Source organism: Phocoena phocoena, chromosome 20, assembly GCF_963924675.1.
Source record: "Phocoena phocoena chromosome 20, mPhoPho1.1, whole genome shotgun sequence".
Lineage (NCBI taxonomy): Eukaryota > Metazoa > Chordata > Mammalia > Artiodactyla > Phocoenidae > Phocoena > Phocoena phocoena.
In genome coordinates, this window is record NC_089238.1 from 17,792,888 (window position 1) to 17,817,875 (window position 24,988).

General features: G+C 48.8%; 2 protein-coding genes across 2 annotated transcripts in view; both read left to right on the forward strand.

Moving 5' to 3' along the window:
- Positions 1 to 3,705: 3,705 nt before the first annotated feature.
- The window catches only part of RHPN2 (rhophilin Rho GTPase binding protein 2), a 58,920-nt gene continuing 37,637 nt past the window's right edge, over positions 3,706 to 24,988 (forward strand). The window contains exons 1-2 of the mRNA XM_065898807.1: positions 3,706 to 3,786; positions 17,280 to 17,395. Of these exons, the coding sequence (XP_065754879.1) occupies positions 3,718 to 3,786; positions 17,280 to 17,395 (185 nt within the window). The 5' untranslated portion in view covers positions 3,706 to 3,717. The remainder of the gene's footprint in view (positions 3,787 to 17,279; positions 17,396 to 24,988) is intronic.
- Positions 13,581 to 14,139, forward strand: LOC136140695 (translationally-controlled tumor protein-like). Its single transcript, XM_065898867.1, has 2 exons — positions 13,581 to 13,718; positions 13,933 to 14,139. Exons 1-2 carry the CDS (start codon positions 13,581 to 13,583, stop codon positions 14,137 to 14,139), a joined length of 345 nt encoding a protein of 114 aa, XP_065754939.1.

Below are 24,988 nucleotides of genomic sequence, written 5' to 3' on the forward strand. Positions count from 1 at the left end.
CATGCAAAGAAACCTGCTCTATATGCTTGGGAATCAGTGTCACTCATTTTTTTTCTGTTGAGTTTTCTTACTGAAATACAATATATGCACACAGTTCTGTGCATTTTCACAAAGTGAACACATCCGTGTAACAATAAGCAGGTCAAGAAATAGAAAATTTCCAGAACCCAGAAGCAATAATCCCAGAGTAGACTAATTTTGTCTGTTTTGTACTTTATGTAAAATGGAATCATACAGTATTTTTTCTGGCTTCTTTGGCTCAATAATATTTTTGTGAGCAAAATATTTTTTATTTTTATTTTTAATCCATAATCACTTCTTCCAAATATGACAAAATATCTTTCCTTTTAAATCTCGAGGAACAGTGTAGAGTAGCACAGTGCATGGTGTTGCATCAGGCAATCTAACTTAGACTGGTGACCTCTGAGCCTCAGCTTCTTCCTCTTTAAAATGGGGATGAAAAAGTATCCACTTCATAGGGTTGTGGATCAACTGAGATCATGTATGCAAAATGCAAAGCACAGCTCCTGTCACAAAGTATGCAATAAATGACTGCTGTGCATTTAAGACCATATTTCAGAGCTGGGGAAACTGAGGTCACAAGGGGTAGAAGGATCTGGCCAAGGTGACTTAGTGGCAGAGCTTGCCAAATCTAGTGTGGTTTTCTCAAGTCAGCGCTCCATGGCACCATATGGCTTCAATTTCTAAGACTTTTTTCATAAAAATTGCAAAATTGGGTCTATAATTTACAATGAATTTCACCCACTTAAGGGTTAACTTGTGATTTCTACTTTTAATTTGGCAAATTTCATCAGATTCTCCAAGACAGGATGTACATCAGGCTGCCCCTAGAGAAGCCAGTGCTCCTTTTTTCAACAAGCAGGTCTTAGGAGGTGTGACTTACATTTTACTTAAAGAAACTGAGTACCTGGACAGTCAACTGCTGGCCCCAGCCAGATGGTAAAACAGGGACTTCACAAAATAGTTGTTTGCAGTTGAGATTTTAAACCTTTGCCTATCTCAGAAAGTCCTACCCCGACTCTTTTGTTAGGAGCACAGGGGGCTCACTGGCAGTTCTTGTGACACACACCACCAACTGGGTTGACAAATAGGAGGTTAGATGTTACTCTCCTGCTGGGTCAGCTGCAGCAGCTCTCATTTCCTGATCACAGCAGGATCAGAGATACGGGCTCAGGCCTGTGAGCCCCCTGCAAGGAGTCATGAGAATGTCTAGAGATGTCTGGTCCTGCACAGCCTCAAGGAGTGACACACAGATGGTTCACAGGGCCAGGAGATGCCTGTTGGGACGCACAGAGAAGTGCTTCTTTTCCTCTGAAGCTAGTATCAGGGTGGGGGCTGGTGTGTCCTTAACAGCAGGCTTCCTTTTCTTGCTCTTCTTCCTTTTTAATAAAAGAAGCAACTCAAGAAGGCAAAGGTGTTGGGCTAGATTAAATAACAGATTTTGGTTTTCACTATATTCACTTTTATGTGTATGTCCGCATAGGTCAAAGTAGCACTGGTTTTCTGCTTATTGTTATGACATAGTTGTGTTTTAAAATAAAGTGTTAAAGTGAGTTATTTTATTTTATTTTTATTTATTTATTTCTGAAAACTAGTCAGGTCTGATTAGGATTTTCAGTTCTAATAAAATTGTGGATTATTGCACTAGATATAGTATTTATTATACAAACTTTATTTCTTTAACCATTGTATGACAGAAGTGTGTGTTTTAAAGTGAGTAATTTTAAGGAAGACTATTAAGTCCATAATAGTACGAGTGATATGTATATGTGACAAATTGTAAAGGCGATTGGAGCTTTAAGGTAGTAGAAGGAGATGACAAAAATCTGAGAGTGGTAGGGAATGACTGGAGTCAGCAGCCCTGAACTAAACACCGATCTCAGCCACTAATGGCTAGCGTGCCCTTAACCACTTCACTCCTCTGAGCCTCGATCTTCTCACCTGTTAAATGGAGATTATTCATTTCTCTTATTTGCAGAAGGTTCGTGAAACATAATATCTACAAACTTTCTGGCTAGAATAGAGGTTCTATTATTGATAACTTTATTATTAGTGGTAGCAGCAGTAGTATAGAGTGACCCGCCACCCCAGGATCCCCAAAACGGAAGCGGTTGTTTTCAAGTCCCAGCTCCGGGTGAGGAGTGTACATTTCCAGGGCCATGAATTAATTCTAGGGTGACCGACAATGCTGAAATTAGCTTGATACTCATTTCTGACCCTAAGAGAGAAGGGAAGTTTCTGCATTTGCCACAGTTTCCCAAACACCTGTCCCAGCTGCTTAAGATTCTTCAGGTTCTTTCTTAGTATTAAAACAGTCCTTTCAGAGAACGCCTTTTCTTGTGCTGCGTCTTGGAGCCGGCAGTGATGATGAGTTTCTTTTTTTTTTTTTAAACATTTACTTGGCTGTTGCTACCATTTATTTTAAACTCTTGAACATCCCCCTGATGCACATACTTTTTTCTTTTTCTTTTTTTTTAAGAAGAAAAGGAAACGCTTGGCTTGTTTTGAAAGCAGATTGTATTGTGTTCTACCTGTGGCACCTACGCGACGGCCAAATGTAGCAGTAACTGCGCAAAGGTGTCCCTTAGTTGGGAGAGGGGGTAGAAACTGCAAGACGCTGGCCAGGAGGGGCGTGGCCGCTGGGGGGCTTCCGGCTCCGGCAGCCCAGTCCTGGCACCCTGTCTGCTAGTTCTACCCGCGCAGTCCACCGATCAGGGGAGCTGGGAGACAGAGCGGTGCGACCCCTGTCTCCAGGAGTCCCCCTTTCGCTCCTAAGCTATTCGCGTCCCTACCGCGCAGCTAAGCGCTTATACACCACTTTGGTTGTAATACCTTGAACCAGGTCAAGAGAGGGTGATCCGGACCCATTTTGCAGTTGAGAAATCTGAGGTTCGAAGTGGTGGTTAAGAAACGTGCTCAAGGATACTCGTCGAGTCTCTTGGGTACGAAACCCTTTCTGGGGATCCTTCCTTGGGTGGACCCCTCTCCCCTCGCCATCTGTGACCTCCCAGTGGATCCGCCTGGTTTCTGCAGAGCGGGTTGGGGGACAGGGGGTTGATCGCTGTGCCAACAGGTTTGAGTCACCCGCCAAGGCCCTCGGTGGCGCCGCCAACTCTCCCTCAGCGTCCCGGACTCTGCCCCGGGATCCCTTTTGGCGGGAAGCTGTTCCTGACTGCTCGGCCCAGGGCCCAGCGCTCCCGCCACGCCCTCGACGTGGCATCGGGTATGGTCACTGTCCCCTCGTCGTGCGCGCAGGAGCCGTAGCTTCACCCACTCGCTGCATTTATCCCCGCGGTTCCAGACGAGGAGCTGGATCCTCAACCCGGGCCTCGCTGCGGCAGCGGAGACCCCCGGCCCGCCCCTGCGCTCCCGGAATGAGGCTGCAACCACTCCCAGATTAAGCCCCTGAGGCTGGGAGAGAGCGAGCGAAGAGCCGAGGGGATCTTTGCTCTCCCCTCCGCCAGCCTTGCCTGCGGCACGGCTGCGCTCGGCCAATCCGGAGCCGGGGCGGGACCGGGGGCGTGGTCTCGGCGGGCCTGGCTCGGTCTCCAGGGCTCCCGGCCGGACCTCAGGCGGAGCTAGAGGGGCGGTCACTCAGGAGGGGCGGGGCGGGGCGGAGCGGAGGCGGGGCCAGGCGCCCTCTCTGGCCAGCGCGCAGATGAGCTTCAGTCTGTTCTGCGCTCCCGCGCTGCCAGCATGACCGACACTCTGCTGCCCGCGGCCCCCCAGCCGCTGGAGAAGGAGGACGACGGCTACTTTCGGAAGGTGGGCGGCTTCGGGCGGGCTGGGATTCTGCGAGCTCCAGACTTCTTTCCCCCCAGGCTGTGGAGGGGGCTGCGGGGCGCGCGGCCGGGGTCGACCAGGCCTGGAGGGGGAGGGGGCGCACTGGCCTGGGGCGCGCCCGGCGGAGGGTCGGAGTGGAGGGGTGCGGCGGCGGTGCACCCGGCGGCCGAGAGCAGGTGACTTACGGTGCTGGGGAGTGGTGTCTGGGCCTCCCCGCGCAGGTGCCAGCGGAGGACAGGACCAGGAGAAGTGCTCGGGGTCGCCCCCGTCGGCCGTCCCGCGGCCCTGGGGAAGGGACCGGTTCCCAGTGCGCTGGCGCCCTCGGCGTTGCGGCGCGTGGGGACCCGAGCCCAGCTTCCACCCGAGCGCTTGGCCGGGGCGCGTGGAAATAGGAGCCCCTCAGAAGGGATGGCGTTCCCCTTTTGCATGCAGAATGCTTCCAGTGTTTGCCTCTTCGACTTTTTCGCCCCCATCTCTGCCCCTAGTTGCCCAGGAGGGCGTACGCGCTGCAGACGTGAGGGCAGCGGTTTCGCCCCCTCACCACTTTTCGCTAAAGCGGATTTATCCGATTGTTGGGTAGACCTGCGGGAGGTGCGGGCTCCGCGGGAGCTTGGTATATACCGTGGCCTCCCGCCGTGAAGGTTCGCAGCTCAGCCCGTCAAAAGTGGCTCCAATCCACGGAGCGGGGTCGCTGGGATGTCCGTAGGTTGCAAGGCCTGGGCTACAAAGATGCTTTTGAGCCCGGAGGCACGGGGACACCTTCCATCCTTCTTCCTTGTCCCTGTGAGTCTAAAAATAGCCTTTGGCTCTTGGCCATGTTTGACTAGGTGGGTTGAGAAATTGTTTTTTTATAACTTCTATGACGGAAGGCAGAGGACGAAATTATAAACAGGGCAGTGAAACTGTTTCCCACAGAACAGTCAATTCTCAATTGTTCCACACCTAAAGATCCAGTCAGTGAATGCTCTTGGCGTCTTCCTCCTTCTCCCATGACGCTGCCTTTGGGCTTTTGCTTTCTGGTGAGGAGCAGTGGCCCTAGAGGATGGGCAGGAGGAGAATCTGGAAACAGGTGAGGACAGAGTTGGAAAAATTCTTTTTGGTTAAAAAAAAAAGGAGTAGTTTTAAGGTGTATTTAAGTTAAAAGATGTCATCATGGAATTATAGGATTATAACTTCTAATTTTGTGTGGCACTGGGGACAGAGCATCACAGGCCATGGAATTGCAGAAGGAGGCCAGGCCTGGGAATCCCTAGATCTCAGCCTAGGGCCTCCAATCCTGACTGCCTCCCCCACAAAATTGCAGTGTAGACTCCAGCAAGTTGCTGCATCTTTCTGGGACTTCATTTCCTCCCCAAATTGTCCTCTGAACAGGTGGAGGTCTGGACCTATAGCAGCATCTGGGGGAAACAACAGAGGAAGGGGCAGAAGAGGTGGTGAACACGTGCCAGGGTTATGTTCCCTTGTCTTCCAGAACAGGTTTTCCAGGGGAGGATGTACATAGGACTGAGTGGAAGGCAAGGGAGCTGTGAAAGGATGCAAAGCTGAGGGTTTTTTAGGTGTGGTTTCTCCGGTGGTAGATAAAGAGAATCATGGGTGCAAAATACGATGAATCACTGGTTTGCAATTAGAAACATCTCTTCGGAAAATGAGACCTTGTAATGATCATTGTGCTACGTCATAGTAGTCCAAAGAGTGTTCCTAGTACAAGGTTAATAAAAGGTATCAACGTGGAACTTTCCCTGCTGTGTGACCTGAGCCAGTTTGTCCTAAAACCAATGCTCCTTGAATGAGACGTAGATGTCGTACAGGTGAAGGAGGGGAGGATGAACACTTCAGGTAGAGGGAACAGCATGGGTGAAGGTACAGGATTGTGAGCGTTTGTGAGTGAACCCTTGGGGGTGTGGAGGTGTAAGTGGGAACTAAGCTGTTCGGGAGTCATGCCTCCTGGATGCATGGGAAGGGAACCTGGAGATCTATCAAAGTGCTTCATGCAGGACCAGACGTGTGAGATTTGTGTCACAGAAAGACCACTTGGAAAGCTGAGTGATCAGTAGGTGAGCGATGGGGGAGAGGCAGTGGTGGAGCCAGGCAGGGAGGAGTGTGGAAGGTTAATCCTCATATTGTCTCTGTCCTACTCCGATACGATCTACTGATGACTTTTCAGTCAGTTATGTAAAGCACTAGGTAAACACAGCCTCACCACCCATCCTTTCCAACAGCTTGCACCCCTAACTCAAACCAGGGGTCCAGACTGGAGGCAGGGATCCCAGTGGGGAGAGTGCAGTGATGAGGGCCTGAGCAAAGGCAGTCAACAGGGATGGGAAGAACTAATGGACCAAAATTGGTGGGGAAGTGCTGCTGATGGGAGTCCAAAATGTCTGCCCTTTGGTGTCTGGGGGGATGGTCAGGCGCCTCACTGAGGCGGGGCAACCAGGAGGCTGAGGTAGAGGTGGTGGGCTTGAGGCCCCTAAGCGACATCTGAATGGTGGTCCCAGTGGGGAGTCCACTCCCTGAACCCGGCAGCCACGAGAGCACCCTGGCTGGAGATGCAGCTTTGGGGGACACCAGTGTGGGAGGCAGTGGGATAGTGTGAAAAAGGACCCAAGGCAGAAGAGAATAATGCCTCCATTTAAGGGACAGGCAGAGAGATGGTAAACAAGCCCAGAGGGTGACAGTATCAAGGCAGCTGAGAGAAGAGATCTTTTTAGTGGAGAGATGAGGTTGACAAGTCAGAAGAGCCCTGGAAAATACTGGGTTTAGTCCTTTAGGTGGTTGTTGGTAAATGAGTAGGTGGAGAATTGGGGGCAAAAGTCAGTGTGGTGGGGACTTTCCTGGCGATCCAGTGGTTAAGACTTCACCTTCCAATGCAGGGGGTGCGGGTTCGATCCCTGATCGGGGAGCTAAGATCCCACATGCCTTGTGGCTGAAAAACCAAAAAACATAAAACCGAAGCAATATTGTAACAAATTCAATAAAATATTAAGTCTTTAAAAATGGTCCACATCAAAGAAAAATCTTTCAAGTCAGTGTGGTGGAGTACAGGTGGAAGAAGGGCAGAGAAAATAGTTGCTGGGGGGGATGGGGGTAGGGGAGAGCGAAGAAGGCAGGTTTGTTTAGAATGAGGAGGTTCCTATTGCCTGCTGGTCTTGGGCCCTGAACGTGTGAGACGGTCTTCGGCAGAGAGGGCCCCCTGGCAAATCAGGGTCTTCTTGGGGTTGTGCAGGACATGGCTGTACAGAGCCCGAGGACAAGGACTCAGTTTGGCCACAGGTCAGACATGGACACCAGTACAGACCCTGGCCTCCTGGGTGAGCAGCTTGGGGCAGGGGGCTCTCTGAATTTAAAACAAACAAAAGAGCTCCCCTGGTGGCGCAGTGGTTGAGAGTCCGCCTGCCGATGCAGGGGACACGGGTTCGTGCCCCGGTCCTGGAAGATCCCACATGCCGCGGAGCGGCTGGGCCCGTGAGCCATGGATGCTGAGCCTGTGCGTCCGGAGCCTGTGCTCCGCAGCGGGATAGGCCACAGTACTGAGAGGCCCGTGTAGAGAAAAAAAACAAAAAATACAAATACAGAATCTTTCTGGTCTATCACAATATGTTTCTCTCTTCTCTGGCTTCTCACTTTTTGTTTTCTTTCTTGACACTAATATGTTTAAATAGAGGTACAGTTCTATAAGAATAATTAAATACTAAATTATTTTCTTAAAAGAATGACCAGTGGAAATGGAGTTTCTTTTTCCCAAACAGATTTTTATGCTTATCCTAATGAAAGTCTTGGAAGAATGTGTGTTTGGGCCTATAGTTAATGCAGAGTAATACACATTTCCAAGACATTACATCCTGAGAGCTGGTCCCATCTCCAGGGCTCTCTGGGGGCTATAGTCCTGAAACCCACAGGAAAACCTATTCTTGGCCAAGAGAAAGCTAGCTAGAAATAAACTAGAGAAAGGCTGTTGAAAGAGCCTAAATGAAAGACCTTAGCAGTAAAGGGGAAGAAGATCTTCAGTACAAAGTGCAGCATTGTGGGACCTTATCTCTGCCTCGCCGTCCTCTGGGAGCACTAATGGCCCGAAATGAATTTAGCTCCATTGTTTTTACCCAAGAGCTGGAGGAGAAGTTGTTTCTTGTTCACAGAAGCCTCCAGGCTGGACAGGGCCCCAAGGTTCACTGTGGCCTGGTTCGTGGTCCCTGTTTACTCTCGATTTCCTCAAGGCTCCAGCAGAGAAGGAAGGAAGAGAATTTTTTTTTTTTTTTTTTTTAACCCAGAGGCTCCTCTTAGGTCCTCCTCTGCACCATTCATCTTAGTGGGGTGTAATTTCACGTTAGACACACGTGTGCATCTTATATAAGCACATGTGGAGGGACATGCTGGACTGAGTCTGAGGAGCACAGGGTGAGTCATGGGGGCTCATCCAGTCCATCTTTTTTTTTTTGAGAATCTATTTTTGGCTACGTTGGATCTTCGTTGCGGCACACGGGCTTCTCGTTGTGGTGGCTTCTCTTTTATTTTATTTTATTTTTTATTTTTTATTTTTTTTTACGGTATGCGGGCCTCCCACTGTTGTGGCCTCTCCCGTTGCGGAGCACAGGCTCCGGACGCGTAGGCCCAGTGGCCACGGCTCACGGGCCCAGCCGCTCCGTGGCATGCGGGATCCTCCCGGATCGGGGCACGAACCCGCGTCCCCTGCATCGGCAGGCAGACTCCCAACCACTGCGCCACCAGGGAAGCCCGTGGTGGCTTCTCTTGTTGCGGAGCACGGGCTCTAGGTGCACGGGCTTCAGTAGTTGTGGCTCTCAGGCTCCGCAGTTGTGGCTCGTGGGCTCTAGAGCACAGGCGCAGTAGTTGTGGCGCACAGGCTTAGTTGTTCCGCGGCATGTGGGATCTTCCCGGAGCAGGGCTCGAACCCGTGTCCCCTGCATTGGCAGGTGGATTCTTAAGCACTGCGCCACCAGGGAAGTCCCTGCCCCCATTTTTATTGGGTAGTGATGATGTTTCTCCAGGTGGGGGTGGGGGAGGGAGGAGGAAGGGTGTTAAAGTTTGTGCTGCTGCCTCTTCCCTACCCGCTACCCCACCATGGTCAGAGCCAGACCCTACAGGCCAGGCTGGATCCAGGCTGATCATGGCCTTGGTGAGGGTCTGTCCAGCTGCACTGGTGCACACCAGCACCCCAGAGGGCGTGGTGGACAAACTCCTCCTCACATTGCGGGATCCTGGCCAGGAGGGGGTCCCCTGGCAGGAACAGAATTTTCAGGTGACTCAGAGGAGAGTCTGCATGATGAGCTGTAACACTGTAAACGTCCTTGGCTTCCTGGGGCTATTTGGACGGATTCCAAGACACCACCTGATGATACAGGGCATTGGCTTTAGCCTGATCACCACTTCCTCCTTTGGCTCAGGTACTAGAGTCTCGTGACACAAAGGCTGTATTGGAGGTGGCCACAGAGGAAAGCGGAACCGCAGGTGCAGCTCATCTGGACTGAGTGTCTGGCAGAGCTGGCAGCAAGGGGTGCCAGCTGGGGGCAAGGTCTCCTGCCCGTAGCGCCAGAAGCAGGGAGAGATGCAGGTCCTTCTGGCCTTGCTAGTCAGACCCACGGAGTTCACTAGGGCCATATGCCTTAGAAAATCCTGTTCCGATTGGATTCTAAGAGGAGAAAAAGGCAGGTGATCCAAGACTACAACTTCAGAAGTAGTTTCTTTTTCTCCAATATTATTGTATTATAAGCGTAACATAAATTGTTGTCAAAAAGGGTAATAACAGAAGTGTACAAAATCACACACACGTACCATCTCCCCCCACCAAGGACTGCACACTAGTGTTGAGTACGTCCTACCAGTTGAAATAAACAGGTCATCAGTTGGGTCTGAAAATACATTTGTCTCTTAGAAATTTTGGTGATTGTAAATCTTTGTAGAGTGGCACGCACTTTGTACACACACGGTAGGTGTCTGTAAAGATTTGTAGAAGTGACCGAAGGGAGTCTGTTCATATTGTGGCCCCCTACCCCCATGTGAATGGATGGGGACGCCAGAGGGAGGCACCTGGCAGAGATCCTGGAAGGGGACGAGACCTCTTTACAAGTGCCAAATTCATGTTTTAATTTTTACGGACACGGAAAAGGTAGATTCTGTTCATCCAAACTGCCCTGAGTCTCCAGCATGGTGAAAAGTTAAATTAGATGTATTTTTGTGTATTGCAGGGTATTGCATGCTATTTCTATGCTTTCTGGTTGACAGCTTCTGGCTAACTCATAAACAAACAATTCTGTTTTCCAGAGCTTGGTGGTTGAGTGAGGGGTTGCATGACTAGGAAGGAAGGCAGAGAAAATATCTTTGTGCTGGAGAGGCAGCAAAAAGCACCCCACTCTTCCATGCCCTGTGTGAGGGTCATGAGCCAGGGGACCCTGCGTGGTCACCCTCACTCAGTCTTCCTCCTGACCTGGAGACTTCAAGTTCTCACTGTGCCCTCAATTTGCTGGAGACACGGCTACATGTGTGGGCTTTAACTTTGGCTGCGTGGAAGAAAGGCCCTCACTGGTTCTTGGGGTGGAGGAGAGCCAAGTGCCAGGCACTGCCTAGAGCAGGGCCCCCCCACCCCCTGCTGGGGAGGAAAGACTGCTCCCTACCCTGTGTCTGACTTCCCAGTGGCCTGGCCTATCTGCCTTTTCACTGTCAGTCTCTGCATATTGTAGGTCAAGTAGCCTTTCCTTTCTTCCAAATCCACTGACTCCGGTTTTTGCCTAGGTGCTGCTCTTAAATACTTGTTTCCCAGCTGAACAACTTAACTATACCCTAAAGGCATGTGCGTGTATATTAACAAATAGGGTTTTCACTCTGGGTGAACTTACTCTCCTTAAGACTTTCTTAGTTGTGGTTACCAGAAGATCGAATCCCCAATGGTTTAGGCAGAGGAACACACCATGGTACATTCCTACAGTGGAATTCTACTCAGCAATTAAAAGGAGCAAACCACTGATAAGTACAGCAACATGGATGAATCTCAAAGCATACAACTGAGCAAAATAAGCCAGACACAAAAGCGTACATGCCCTATGATTCCATTTAGATGACATTCTAGACCAGGCAAGTCTACGGTGATAGAAATCAGAGTCTTGGTTGCCTTGGGGGGTAATGAGAATGGTCTATATTCTGATTGGAATAGTGGTTACATAGGTATACACATTTATCCAAACTCGTTGAACTACGTACTTAAAAAGCTATGTATTTCATTATGTGTAAATTATACCTCAATTTTTAAAAAATGGCTCAGGCAAGAAAGGGAATGCATTTGGCTCCTGTAACTGAGAAGCCCAGAGGAATGGCTTCAGGCCTGCCTTGATCTAGGGCTCAAATGCTGCCACCAAAACTCAGTCTCTCAGCTCTGCTCCCCCTAGGTTGGCTTCATTTGGGGGAGACACTCCCCCCACAGTGGTAACGTGGCTGCAGCTGCCCAGTCTCACATCCTCCTAGGTTCAAGGCTGATGGGGAAAAATGAAGGCCCCTCCTGATGGGCTCTGTTGTCCTATGTCAGGTGCTCACCCTGAATCAAACTCAGGGCTGGGGCCTTTGGTTTTACAACTAGCCAAGCATGAATCAGATGTCCTTCCCCTTGGAAAGGAGGTGTGGGAGCACGGATTTACAACCCCTGACCGCTATGGGCTGCGAGGTGGGAGAGTGGGACGTGGGTCACTGTGGCCAAAAGATATGCACCGAGCTGGGCAGCCCTCAGCCAGGAAGCACGTAAGGGGTGTCCGGGGGTTGGTGGGCGAGCTGTCCCCACATTCCCACACATTCCTGCCGCTCGGGCTCATCTCAGAGTGGCAGGAAGGATGTGGGCTTAAGTCCTCCTCCCACCCTTACTGCCTCTAGCATCTTGAGTAGCTCACTTACCCTCCAAGCCTCAGAACTGTGGGGTCTGAGATGCCATACCAGAGTCCACGTGGGCTGACTGACAACCTGGGAGACCCCACTAAGCTAGTGAGGAAGCTGAGCTTTACTCAGTACTTGCTTTTCTTGGGTGTTGGCAGTCGGACCATCCTTCCACGTATTGAGACTGACGCCAATGCCCAAACCTTAGGCTCGTCAGGTAACTGACAGACTCTGTGTAGTGGACAGACTCTCAGCTTCACTGTAAGACTTATGGACAGTGACCCTAGAGGCAAGGACAGTTCATTTTCATTTGTTCCCCCCAATCCCTCCCCACTTCCCAGGCCAGGCAGGCATGACAGGTGCTGCCTCGGTCCTAGGCACAAACCCTCAGTTCAGTTTGGAGCAGCTCTACATCCTGTTGTGAACCAATTAAGAACTAAGATATGGCTGAGGACTGTGGGTCCCCACTAGCAGAGAACCCCTGGCAGGGGCCAGTGGACAGCTAGCAGCCTCTGGTGATGCCAGGGGGTCTTTTGGACAGTCTCGCCCAGATTCATCTCTCAGGGCTCTGGGAAGTTTCCAAACAGCCCTGCGGGCGTTTCTGGTGTTTCCAACAGGTCTGGCATTCCTACCTGTCAGTAAGAAGTAATGTAGTTTGCGGTCCAATTACTCAGTCAAATCTAATCCTAAGCATTCCTATGTCTTATCTGGAAACTTGACCCTACATTTATGGGCTGGTTAGGGTGTAGTGATTCCAGGCCAGCCAGAAGTTGGGTGAAGTATGGGAGCAGGAAAAAGTTCTTATCCGTGAGCTGGAATGGCTGCGTAATCTTAGCTCTGGGAATGTATGTAAAGGAATTAGTTATTAAGCCTTCTCTGTAAAATAGAACACAGCCTTGGTGAGCCATGTAATTTTAAGTCAGATTGAGCCATCCCTTCATAGTAATTTTAGGACGTGGAAAGGAAACAGACCGGCAATTATTTTAGCCCTTTACTATTAAGTTATCTTAATATTAAAGACATTTTAATCTTAGATCTGAAAAGAGAGAATTAGTTTTCTGATTTTTATTTTAAATCAGGGATCATTTAATGGTTTGAAAGATGTTAATTTTAAGACTATTCCCGCTCAGATTCTGAATATCTGTGTAATTTGAATTTGTGCGGCTGCATGGGGGACAGGTGGGTGGCCACCTGCTGGGATGGGAGAGTGAAAAATCTTTGTGGAAGGAGAGATGTAACTTATTTCTGACCCTCTAGTCTAAAGGCCACTGATATGGGAATGCCTGAGAAGGTTGGGGCTGCAGAGAACCCATTTCTTCTTCCTTGGGGTCAAGGCCATGGATGTGGCTTGGGCAGAGGTGTGGGAGGCTAGGTATGTGTGGAGCTGTGATGGCAGTGACCAAGGCAGTGACGCAGAGAGAAAGGGCAGTCCCCTCACCAGATACTGTCCACCAGCCACTCCCAGGGTGTGATTACAAGCCCATCAGGGCGGAACCGAAAGATAAGTTTCAGAAAGGAATGGAGCGTTCCCTCAGATCCCTGGGCTTCTACCTGCTGGGGTGGGAAAAGCACTATAAGGCTAAAAGGAAATTTTTTGAATCACTTTGCTGTACACCTGAAACTAACACAATATTGTAAATCAATTCTACTTTAATTAAAAAAAAAAAAAAAGCTTTTCCACCTGCTCCCCCTTCCCTCCCGAGCGCCGCTCCGGCTGCACCACGCTCCCTCTGAGCTCCGGGCTCCTACTAAGCTAGTGCCACCGATGTCTCCCTCCATCATGATCATCTACCGGGACCTCATCAGCCATGATGAAATGTTCTCTGACATCCACAAGATCCGGGAGGTCGCGGACGGGCTGTGTCTGGAGGTGGAGGGGAATATGGTCAGTAGGACAGAGGGTAACATTGATGACTGCCTCCGCTGAAGGCCCCTCCGCTGAAGGTACCGACTGCACAGTAATCACTGGTGTGGTTATCGTCATGAACCATCGCTTGCAGGAAACCAGCTTCACAAAAGAAGCCTACAAGAAGTACTTCAAAGATTACATTAAGGGCTTCTCTGGTGGCGCAGTGGTTGGGAGTCCGCCTGCCGAGGTAGGGGACGCGGGTTCGCGCCCCGGTCCGGGAAGATCCCACATGTCGCAGAGCGGCTCGGTCCGTGAGCCATGGCCGCTAGGCCTGCGCATCCGGAGCCTGTGCTCTGCAGCGGGAGAGGCCACAGCAGTGAGAAACCCGCGCACCGCAAAAAAAAAAAGATTACATGAAGTTAATCAAAGGGAAGCTTGAAGAACAGAGACCAGAAAGGGGAAAACCTTTTATGACAGGGACTGCAGAACAAATCAAGCACATCCTTGCTAATTTCAAAAACGATCAGTTCTTTATTGGTGAAAACATGAATCCAGATAGCATGGCTGCTCTGCTGGACTGCCGTGAGGATGGTGTGACCCCATATATGACTTTCTTTTAAGGATGGTCTAGAAATGGAAAAATGTCCACAAATTTGGCTGTTTGGATCTATCACCTGCTCGTCATAACTAGCTGGCTGCTGCCTTTCATCCACACAACACCAGGACTTAGACAAACGGGACTGATGTCATCTTGAGCTCTTCGTTTTGATGTTGATTTGTTTGGAGCGGAGGCATTGTTTTTGAGGAAAAAAAAATGTCATGTAGGTTGTCTAAAAATAAAATGCGCTTAAACTCAATTGAGAGAATGCCTCTTAGTTTAATATGTAATATCTAAATCCATCCTGTGTAGCCTTCCTGGAGAAGCTAGAACCTGGTTGTAGACCACTACTAGAAAGCATAAGACCATCTTCAGGTAACTTCCACAGTGAAAACCACTTCCGGGACTTGGAATATAAACAAGAATGAACAGTGATTCAGTTGAAGTAAAGGGAAGGACCATGCTCATAGCAGTGCCAACATTTGAAGCGGATTTCTTACACATTTCATCACCTACAAATGGAAGTAGTTAACTCTGGAAGAAATTACCAAAAGAATAAAAAGAGACTAACACAGTTGGAAGAAAAAAAAAAAAAAAGAGGATGGGAATTCCCTGGCGGTCCAGTGGTTATAGGACTTGGCGCTTTCGCTGTGGTGGCCCAGGTTCAGTGTCTGGTGTGGAATAAGCTCCCGCAAGACGCACAGCTAAAAAAAAGGAAACTCTTTTTCTGCTTTTAAAACTTTTCACAATGAAACATTGATTGTAATCTAAGTACCCCAGGAAATAATGGACAGAGAACACAGACAATTCACTGAAAAAGCAATTCAAGTGATCAATAATATATGAAAAAAAATGTTTATCTTCACTAATAATCCTTACAAATTGGGAGCATGGGATACCTGTTTTTTGCATATCAATTTGGCAAAGATTGAAAATAATACTTTAAACTCAACAGTAAAAAATAACCCAGTTTAAAAATGGGCAAGGAGGGGGCTTCCCTGGTGGCGCAGTGGTTGAGAGTCCGCCTGCCGATGCAGGGGACACGGGTTCGCGCCCCGGTCCGGGAAGATCCCACATGCCACGGAGCGGCTGGGCCCGTGAGCCATGGCCGCTGAGCCTGCGTGTCCAGAGCCTGTGATCCACAGCAGGAGAGGCCACGACAGTGAGAGGCCCGCGTACCACAAAAAGAAAAAAAAAAAGGGCAAGGAGGGAATTCCCTGGTGGTCCAGTGGTTAAGACTCTGCGCTTCCACTTCAGGGGCGAGGGTTCGATCCCTGATTGGGGAACTAAGATCTCGCATGCCCTGTGATGTGGCAAAAAAAAAAAAAAAAAAAAAAAAATTGGGCAAGGAATGTGAATTGATCTTTCTCCAAAGATACATAAATGGCCAATAAGCACAAGAAAAGATGTTTAACATCATTAACCATAAGGGAAATGCAAATCAAAACCACAGTGAGATAGCACACATCCTAGGTTGACTCTAATAAAGGCAATAACAAGTATTGATGAGGATAGGGGTAAAATGGAACTCTCGTCTAGTGTTGGTGGGAATGTAAAATATTTTAGCCGCTTTGGGAAGTAGTTTGACCTCAAATGGTTAAACATAGAACTAACCATATGACACAGTAGTTCCATTCCTAGATCTATAGCCAAGAGAAGAAAGGAAAACATACATCCACATAAACACTTACACACAAATAAGCAGCCCTATTCATAAGAGCCAAAAAGTGAAAACACCCTCAAATGTCCATCAACTGATGAATGGATAAATGAATGTTCATATTGATTGGAGTGTTAGGGACAAAAAGGAGTGGAGTACTGATATGTTCTACACCACGGAGGAACCTTGAAAACATTATGCTGAGTGAAAGGAGCCCATCACGGAAGACTGTATTCTGTATCGTTCCACTTAAGTGAAATGTCCAGAATAAGCAAGTCTATACAGACAGAAATTATCAATAGACTCATGGTTGCCTAATGCTATCGGGGAGAAGGGACAGGAAATAGAGAGTACCTTTCTTTGCTGGAGGATAATTGGGCTGGTGCTTAGTAGGGAGGAGGGGGCTTAAAGAGGTTAGACGCCCTGTAACTCAGTCCTAGAAATATACCTTAAAGGAAAAACTTGAGGTTTACAAAGATTCGTGTTTACAAATATGCACCAAATAATTATAGATAATAGCAGATACTTGGAAACAATCTAACTGTCTGACCATAAGGAAATGGTAAATCCTAAAAAAAGGCAACGTTATGCAATTATTAAAATCATGGTTTTGAGGAGCACTTCATAACAAAGGAAATTTTCATGATAGAGTATTAAGTGAGAAAACACGATAGCCTATGTGTGCCACTGTGCAGAAAAGGGTTAACATGGCAGACCTGAGGCTGCTTTCCTTAGGAAGACCTGCTTGCAAGGTTGGCCCCTGCCTGGTCTCTGGGAGCTTGGCTCTTGGAGTGTTCCTTTCATCCCCTAAGTGATGAAGTTGGCTCTCTGTGTCTAAACTAATGGCGAAAACCCTGTGGTTTGCAATGAACACCTGCTTTCCTTTCGGCAGCCTGGAATTTTGGTTGTGCTAGGCAGAAGGTGCCTTTGTGATCAGCCCCCAGTAAAAACCATGAATCTGATTTTCTAATGGGCCAACCTGGGCAGTGACACTGCATGCATGTTGCTGCATTTTTGTTGCTGGGGGAAGAATGTGCTTTGTGTGACCTGTCATAGGACAGAGAAAGCATAAGGAAGCCTGCACGTGGATTCCTCCAGACTCTACCTCTTCTTCCCTATGATCCAGCTATGTATCTTTACTAAACTGCTGTCATAAATCTTAGCTGTTGAGTGCAACTGTATGCTGAGTCCTGTGAAGCGCCAGACATGGGGCTGGTCTGGGGAACTCCCTACTCAGCCACTAATGTGGAAAGTAACAATGTGCATATATTGTAAAATAGGTGGGCAGGAAAGAAACCAATCACAGTGGCTGTTTTGGAGTTGTGTTATTAGGACTGACTTTTTCTTTATTTTTCGTATTTTATATATTTTCCATGTTGGAAAATATATTACTTTTACTTTCAGAAAAAATGAGTTTTTAAAACATTTTCTGTTGTATTAGACGTTTGTCATCATTTTTAGAGTGGCTGACCTCTGAAGGGGCGTCTCTTGTTTTCCCTCAGGGTTGCAATCCCCTCGCACAGACTGGCCGGAGCAAACTGCAGAATCAGAGGGCTGCCTTGAACCAGCAGATCCTGAAAGCCGTGCGGATGAGAACAGGAGCGGAGAACCTTCTGAAGTAGGTGTCTGCTGGCTCTACCTCCTTGGCTGGGAGCCCGGACTCTCCTGAGGCCTGTCCATTTATTTCCTAAACTCCCAGGCCTGCCCAGCTTCCTCTCTCAGCTCTTGGTTTTAGCTTTGAGTTTCCTCCTCATTTCTGGCACCTGGAGCGGGCCCTGTCTCGCCTAGAGCTTGGTTGTGTCAAAGAGAAGTATTTTACACAGCCTGTCTGTGTGTTTGGGATAGAAGGGCGATGGGGGAAGTCCAATGATCTGATTCCTGTTTGTTTTCCCTGCTTTCTTTGGGACCTGTTTTCTCTACTGCATAGCACTATGCCTGATCTAGAATCACTGCTTGCTAAATATTTGTTGAATGTCTAGAGAAAAGAAAGGCAACACAACATTGTAAATCAGCTATACTTAGGTTAAAAACATGAGATTTGAAAAAATAAAAAGGGAAAAAAAAAAAAAAGAAAGAAAGAAAAGGAAGGCAGAAAGGAGGGAATAGGAGCCTTTCAATTGCCAGTGTCCATCTTTAATGAGAGGGGCCCAGTACAGCTCTGGGCTCTTGGGGCACTCATTATTATTCTCTGATGGTAACATAGTTACTTATCAATCATAGAACTCACAGAGGCCTTACCTGTAGGCAGCTCTAAGCCCTCCCCACACCCTTCAATGCAATGCAAAATGATATGGCAGCTTCCTCTTGTTTACAAAGAGTTCAGACTTCTTCAGAGCTCTAGGGGTGACTCTTGCCAGCCCCACGCTGCCTTCTGCACTGGGTATGGAGGCAGGCAGTATGTCTGCTGCCCGGCTAAGTGAGACAGATGCTTCCTGGAGCCTCAGAAAGACATGTGGAGTGTTTGCTGGGACCTGGAACCTGGAAACCTGGCAGGATATGGATAATGGGTGTTCCCAGTAGGTCTGCTTCACTGTTGAAGACCTTAGGGAGCCCTGAGGCTGATTGGAGGCTGTTGGGAAAAACAAATACACCAAACCAGGTGGATTGGTAAAAGAGCCACAAGACTCTGATGGTCACATACATGTACGAATAGTGTGATCTGCTGTTCCATATGGGCCGCTCACCCGAGCACTCAGTAAAGACAAGAGGAGGGTTTCTCACCATGAACTAGGAGTAAATTCATGTCTGAATCGGTCTGTATTTGTTCGTTAGGAAAGATCTCTGAGGTATGAAATGGGGGAAAAGAGAGATGCAGGACAGCATGCCCTGCGTGTGTTTAAAAAATACGTGCATATGCTTTTGTGTATGCAAAGACTTTTTCCAAAAGGGGCGAAGAAAAAGCTGTTAGTAGAGTGGGCTCTTGGGAGTAAGACCAGGGTTGGGTGGGTAGACGTGACTTGTCACTTTATCCTTTCAGTGTTTGAATGTTCTTTTAACAAAGTGCGTGGATTACTTTCATGCATTTTTATTGTGACATACTGCAAAGGCCTAGAAGAATAATATAAGCAACGCACTGCCCCTGGGTCAGGAACAACAGTGCTGTGCCTGTGTTGGTTTTGTTGCTCATGGACTAGCAGAGGATGCAAGTCCTGGGGTGGCCAAGTGTCTGGGAACCTCTTCTCCAGCTACTTCTGTAACAGGGTGGAAGGGAGGCTGTTCCTGGAGCAGACTGGGGAAAATACGGTAACATTCCACCTTTTGAAACGACTGACCATGTCCCTGTCCCCAGAGAAGTCTGGACATGGGAGTTGTCAGGTCTGCCGCACAGCGGGCCTCAGCGGCCAGTGCAGCTCGAGAGAGGCCCCCAATTTTCGTTTGTTTGTGGTTTTTTTTTTTTTTTTGGCTGCAGTGGGTCTTCGTTGCTGCGCGCGGGCTTTCTCTAGCTGTGGCGAGCGGGGCTACTCTTTACTGCGGTGCGTGGGCTTCTCACTGCGGTGGCTCCTCTCATTGTGGAGCACGGGCTTTATGTGTGTGAGCTTTAGTAGTTGCAGCACGTGGGCTCAGTAGTTGCAGCGGGCAGTCTCTAGGGTGCGTGGGCTTCGGTAGTTGTGGTGCATGGGCTCAGTAGTTATGACTTGCGGGTGCTAGAGTGCAGGCCCAGTGGTTGTGGCACGTGGGCTTAGTTGCTCCGTGGCATGTAGGATCCTCCTGGACCAGGGATCAAACCCGTGTCCCCTGTACTGGCAGGCGGATTCTTAAGCACTGCGCCACCAGGGAAGTCCAAACCCCCGATTTTGGGAAGTCCTGCCGTGTGCTGAGCTTGCTGTGCTGAGGACGCTGCAGGTGTGGTCCCCCTGGTGTGTTTTGTGGCCTTGGGTTTTGGTTGACACCTTGCCAGGCCAGCTGTGCGGCCGAGGGGGTGGGTGGGCATCTCTGACCCTGTGCCTGTCCATTCACGCAGCAAATGGATTTACTGAGCACCTACTAAGTGGCAGGCCATGTCTGAGATGTGAGGGGATAAGGCCGCAAGCAATTCAGACGAGGCCCTGCTTTCCTGATGCTTAATCTCTCGTAGGGGAAACCGAAACACACAAGCAAACAAATCCACTCGCGTCAGGAGGTGGTGTTTTCTAGGGCACCGATGAAAGGGAAATGTGATAGAGGCTGACGCAGTGTGATGCGGCCTTGGAGACGGAGGGTGGTCAGGGAGGCCCCCTCTGGCAAGGGCACTTGGCGTTGCTAAGGTGGGGCCTAGGGCGGTTTTGTCTGTCTTGCTCTGTTAATGACACCAGCAAACAGCCTCTCTGAGGCTCATTGTCTGGTCAGCGGTTGTTGAGCTGGCGGGGTGGGGGTGGAGTGAGGTTGTTAATGATTCTTGCAGTGACCTAAAAGCTCAAAGTGCCCCTCTCTGGGGAATGTTGTCAGAGGAAACCCTAAAGGTATTTATTAATCTGACTTAACCGGCACCAGCGGTTTCCCGAAAACAAATAGGGCGTGTAGCTGAGCCCAGCTCTGGCCCGTGAGTGTTTCTGGGTGGCCGATTAGGTGATTGTCCCTGCCAGCAAAGGGTAGTTTCAGTCATAAACCGGGCCCTGCCGTCCTGTCTGTCTGTTTTCAGGTTCCTAAATGTCCTACCGTTGCTCCCTGATAAAGGCAGAGCAGTTGGAATGTTTGGGGGAGTGGGCATTTGGGAAAATGTCCCCCCAAATGCAGGAACGTGAGGATCCCAGTCCTTACCTGCATTGGTCAGGGAGTTTTGAGTCTGGGCGGGTGCTCTGAGGGGCCTGGTTTTCTACCCCTTCAAGGCCTTCTTCTCCGATCCATATCGGCCAAGAGTCCATGAGCTTCCTGGAGTCTGACTAGGAAGATATCAGATATTTTCAATGTGCTTTTTTAGGCTAAGCAAGGATAATATTCTCTCTCTTTTCCTAACTCCCTTCCCTCCCTTGAGAAAAGCTGGGGTAGAAACGTGATGATGTTTCTGAAAAACAGATGGCCTCTGTGAAATTTAAAGCAAGTTGCCACATAGTTCAATTTTAACTAACTGGTTCTTTGAATAAGGGTGGGTCATTTAATATCTTTGGGCTTCAGGTTCCCTTCTCGGGGCCGGGTGTGCATGGAAAAGAGTGAAGGGGACTGGGACTGGTGCTGTGATGCGTTAGGGAGTGGTGGGGACTGCAGTAAAGAGCAGAGCATATGCTCTCTGGAGGGGGCAGCTACAGTGTGGCCCATGGGGGGGCAGGGCCAGGGTTGCCAGATCTTCAGTTTTGCTTTGTTTTGTATTTTTCAGGAGAAGAGAGAGAGAGATCTGACTTTTGTCCCCTTTTTTATCTTCTGATAGTTGAATTTTAAAATATCGGCAACTAATTCAAGGGGGAAGAAATAACACCCTGAGAATCGAGTGAGCAAGTCCCATGGACCTCCAGTTTGCGATTTCTGGACCAGAGGGTCGTGAAGTTCTGGGACAGGGGTGCCCTCGGGTGATTTGGGCTGTATGAGAGTGACTTGAGGTTAATGACTGCTCACACTGTCAGTTCTGAGAGGGGCTGGTGTCCGGGCAGTGGGGTGTACGAGCCAAAACCTTGGGGGCCTGCACCAACTCTGAGGCCTGCCTTTCTACACTGAGAGATGGGCTGGAAGGTGTCCTGCCAGACCGGCTGATCTGCTACCTTAGCCAGGTGGCCGCATGAGGGCACTGGGCAATACTTGCTCTAGCTTTCCTGAATCCCTGGCAGAGCAGGGTTTGGGGTCAGACAGATTAAGGCCGAACTGTTCCAGTAAGGTCTGTGAAGCTGGTACAAGCCTGTGTTGCCTGTCAACAAGCCTGTTCCTGGAGGGACAATTTTACTAAAAGACTTGGGAGAAAAATTACACTAAAATAAATGGAGATTCATGGGTCAGAATGCAAATTCATGTACATCTTTAAGACAAAACATGGGGATGTTAGAGAAATTTTGGACTCGGGGCAAAGAAACCATACATCCCATGGGGTGTCTATGGTGGAAAAGGTCTCAGAGGCTCCAACTTGAGGGACATGCCTGGATGTTGTCAGTGGCCTCAGGAAATCATAGACTGTGGCCTTCTTTTTCCTGTTCACATATGGTGGCTTGATCACTCAGAGTAAGTTGGACACCTTTTCATTCTTCTTTTCTTTTTTTTAAAGTTTTTTTTAAAAATAAATTTATTTATTTACTTTTGGCTGCGTTGGGTCTTCGTTGCTGCACACGGGCTTTCTCTAGTTGCAGCAAGCAGGGGCTTCTTGTTGCAGAGCACGGGCTCTAGGCGTGTGGGCTTCAGTAGTTGTGGCACGCAGGCTCAGTAGTTGTGGCTCACGGGCTCTAGAGCGCAGGCTCAGTAGATGTGGCACACGGGCTTCGTTCCTCCACGGCATGTGGGATCTTCCCAGACCAGGGCTCGAACCTGTGTCCCCTGCATTGGCAGGCAGGATTCTTAACCACTGCACCACCAGGGAAGTCCCACCTTTCCATTCTTGACTTTTGCAGTATGTGTATGCTCTTTAGGAAAAACCCAAGGGAGACGGCCTCTCCTTGGTGGTCCAGGCCAGAAGGAGGCCGTGGAGAACATGGGCAGGGAGACCCTGGGCAAGAAAGGGCTGAAACAACCTACTGCCTCATCCTGGTCGGTCTCAGGGCCTCTTTTGGCTGGAACATCAGTTATCAGACCACAGGGGTTTCAGAGTAGAAGCACACCCAAGTGAAAGCTGAGAAAACCCATGTTCTTCCAAAAAGGCCCCTAGAAGGGATTCATTTTCACCCAGAAAGGCAGCCCAGGTGCAGAGCACCAGTACTGAGGAGCCCGAGGTTCTGGTCTTCATCCCTGATTTGGGCCAGCTCTTCCCCCAGCTGGGGCACAGGGGAACTGGGTACACCCACCATGTTGAACCGGTGGCACCTCATTCGAGAAGCCCCCCTCCACCAGTGAATCTGTGAAAAATCATGACCCGTACTAGGAACAGCACACGTTCTAGGGTTCCTTTCTCAATCAGCGTTGCACCCTAAGGTCAGCATTGTGGAAACCCACCCTGAGAGCCCCACCTGGCTACCAACATTTTTCGGAGTGACGCGTGACTCACATGCAGAGGTCCATGTCCAAAGAGCAGGTCATTGATTTGTTGCAAATCCTAAATCTCAAATTGTTGCCAAGTCTAGAATAAGTAGCAGATCCATATATAGAGGTGGGAAAATCAAGAGTTGGCATATTTGGAGGTTCTCCAGATGTTTGGGTGGGGGTCTTAGGGCCTCAATTGTCATATTTAAGCTGGACCCATTCTGTTGCTGAGAACCAATCACACGCCCCCATACCCCAAACCCCCAGCCCCATCCCCGACTCACACACCATTGCTTCTAGAGAGTGGTCTTTACTCTGCCCTTTTTTCTTTCATCAGCTGAAATTGAAAGCCTCCACCGTGTGGAAAGGACAATGTCAGGTTCCAAGAGAAACAGTAGGAAAAGGTCTTGTCCCTCCAGGAGTTATAATTGTCTTGCCTCACTCTAACATGTATTTGAGGCACCCTGACACACTCGTACAGCATGTAAGATTAAAACAGGAGCGAGTGAGGATATGGGGGCAGGAGGAAGAAGATTAAAAGAGATTTAGCTGGAAGTAAGGCTAGTACACGCTACAAGCTCTTATATCCTCTGTCAGATGTGGGCCATGTTTGTCTCCGAGTTTTCCGGCAGGCAGTAAGAAGGGAATGTGACCTGGAACACATTTCATACCCATTAGCTGGAAGCAGACCATTTGCTGAGAAGAAGTTGTTCCCAATACCGAGGGCTGGGAGGATTTCCTCCCTTGTACCCTCGTAGATTTTATCAGCTAGTGAATCAGTCGTGTTCTCAATAACATCTCTGTAGCTCAGGTTTTACGAGGGGCAGATTGTGAACCACGGTGCGTAATGAAATCAATTCAGTGGGTTGCTGTGGCATAATAAAAAATAAATATTTGGTCTTTGTGCCTGGTTCCTGGCACAGTGCACCTAAAACCCTTGGAACCTCCTGAATGTCTTTTGTATGCTAATGCGATGACACCTGATGGGGGTCGGGGGCCTTCAGGAGGGGGAGCTATTTGCCAGAATAGACCAAGCCTGTTTAGAGGGTTGGAACTTTCAGCCTCACCCCTGGACTTCTGGGAAGGAGAGAGGGGCTGGAGATTGAATTCAGTCACCAGTAGCCAATGACTTCATCAACTATGCCCCGGTAATGAAGTAATGAAACCTCCATTAAACCCCTAAGTGATGGGGGACTTCCAGGTTGGAGAACACATCGAGGGGCAGGGAAGGAGGTCTTCCTGCAGAGGGGATGGTGGCTCCTCTCCCTCCTGGGCCTGTGGATCTCTTCCATCTGGCTGTTCCTGAGCTGTATCCTTTAAAAATAAACCCCAATAAATGGAAGTAAAATGTTTTCCTGAGTTTTGTGGGTCATTCTACTGAATTTTTTTTTAACATCTTTACTGGAGTATAATTGCTTTACAGTGGTGTGTTAGTTTCTGCTTTATAACACAGTGAATCAGTTATACATATACATATGTTCCCATATCTCTTCCCTCTTGCGTCTCCCTCCCTCCCACCCTCCCTATCCCACCCCTCTAGGTGCTCACAAACCACCTAGCTGATCTCCCTGTGCTATGTGGCTGCTTCCCACTAGCTATCTATCTATTTTACGTTTGGTAGTGTATATATGTCCATGCCTCTCTCTCGCTTTGTCACAGCTTACCCTTCCCACTCCCCATATCCTCAAGTCCATGCTCTAGTAGGTCTGTGTCTTTATTCCCGTCTTACCCCTAGGTTCTTCATGACATTTTTTTTTTCTCTTAGATTCCATATATATGTGTTGGTATACAGTATTTGTTTTTCTCCTTCTGACTTACTTCACTCTGTAGGACAGACTCTAGGTCTATCCACCTCACTACAGATAACTCAATTTCGTTTCTTTTTAGGGCTGAGTAATATTCCGTTGTATATATGTGCCACATCTTCTTTATCCATTCATCTGTCGATGGACACTTAGGTTGCTTCCATGTCCTGGCTAGTGTAAATAGAGCTGCAATGAACATTGTGGTACATGAATCCTTTTGAATTATGGTTTTCTCAGGGTATAAGCCCAGTAGTGGGATTGCTGGGTCATATGGTAGTTCTATTTGTAGTTTTTTAAGGAACCTCCATACTGTTCTCCATAGTGGCTGTACCAATTCA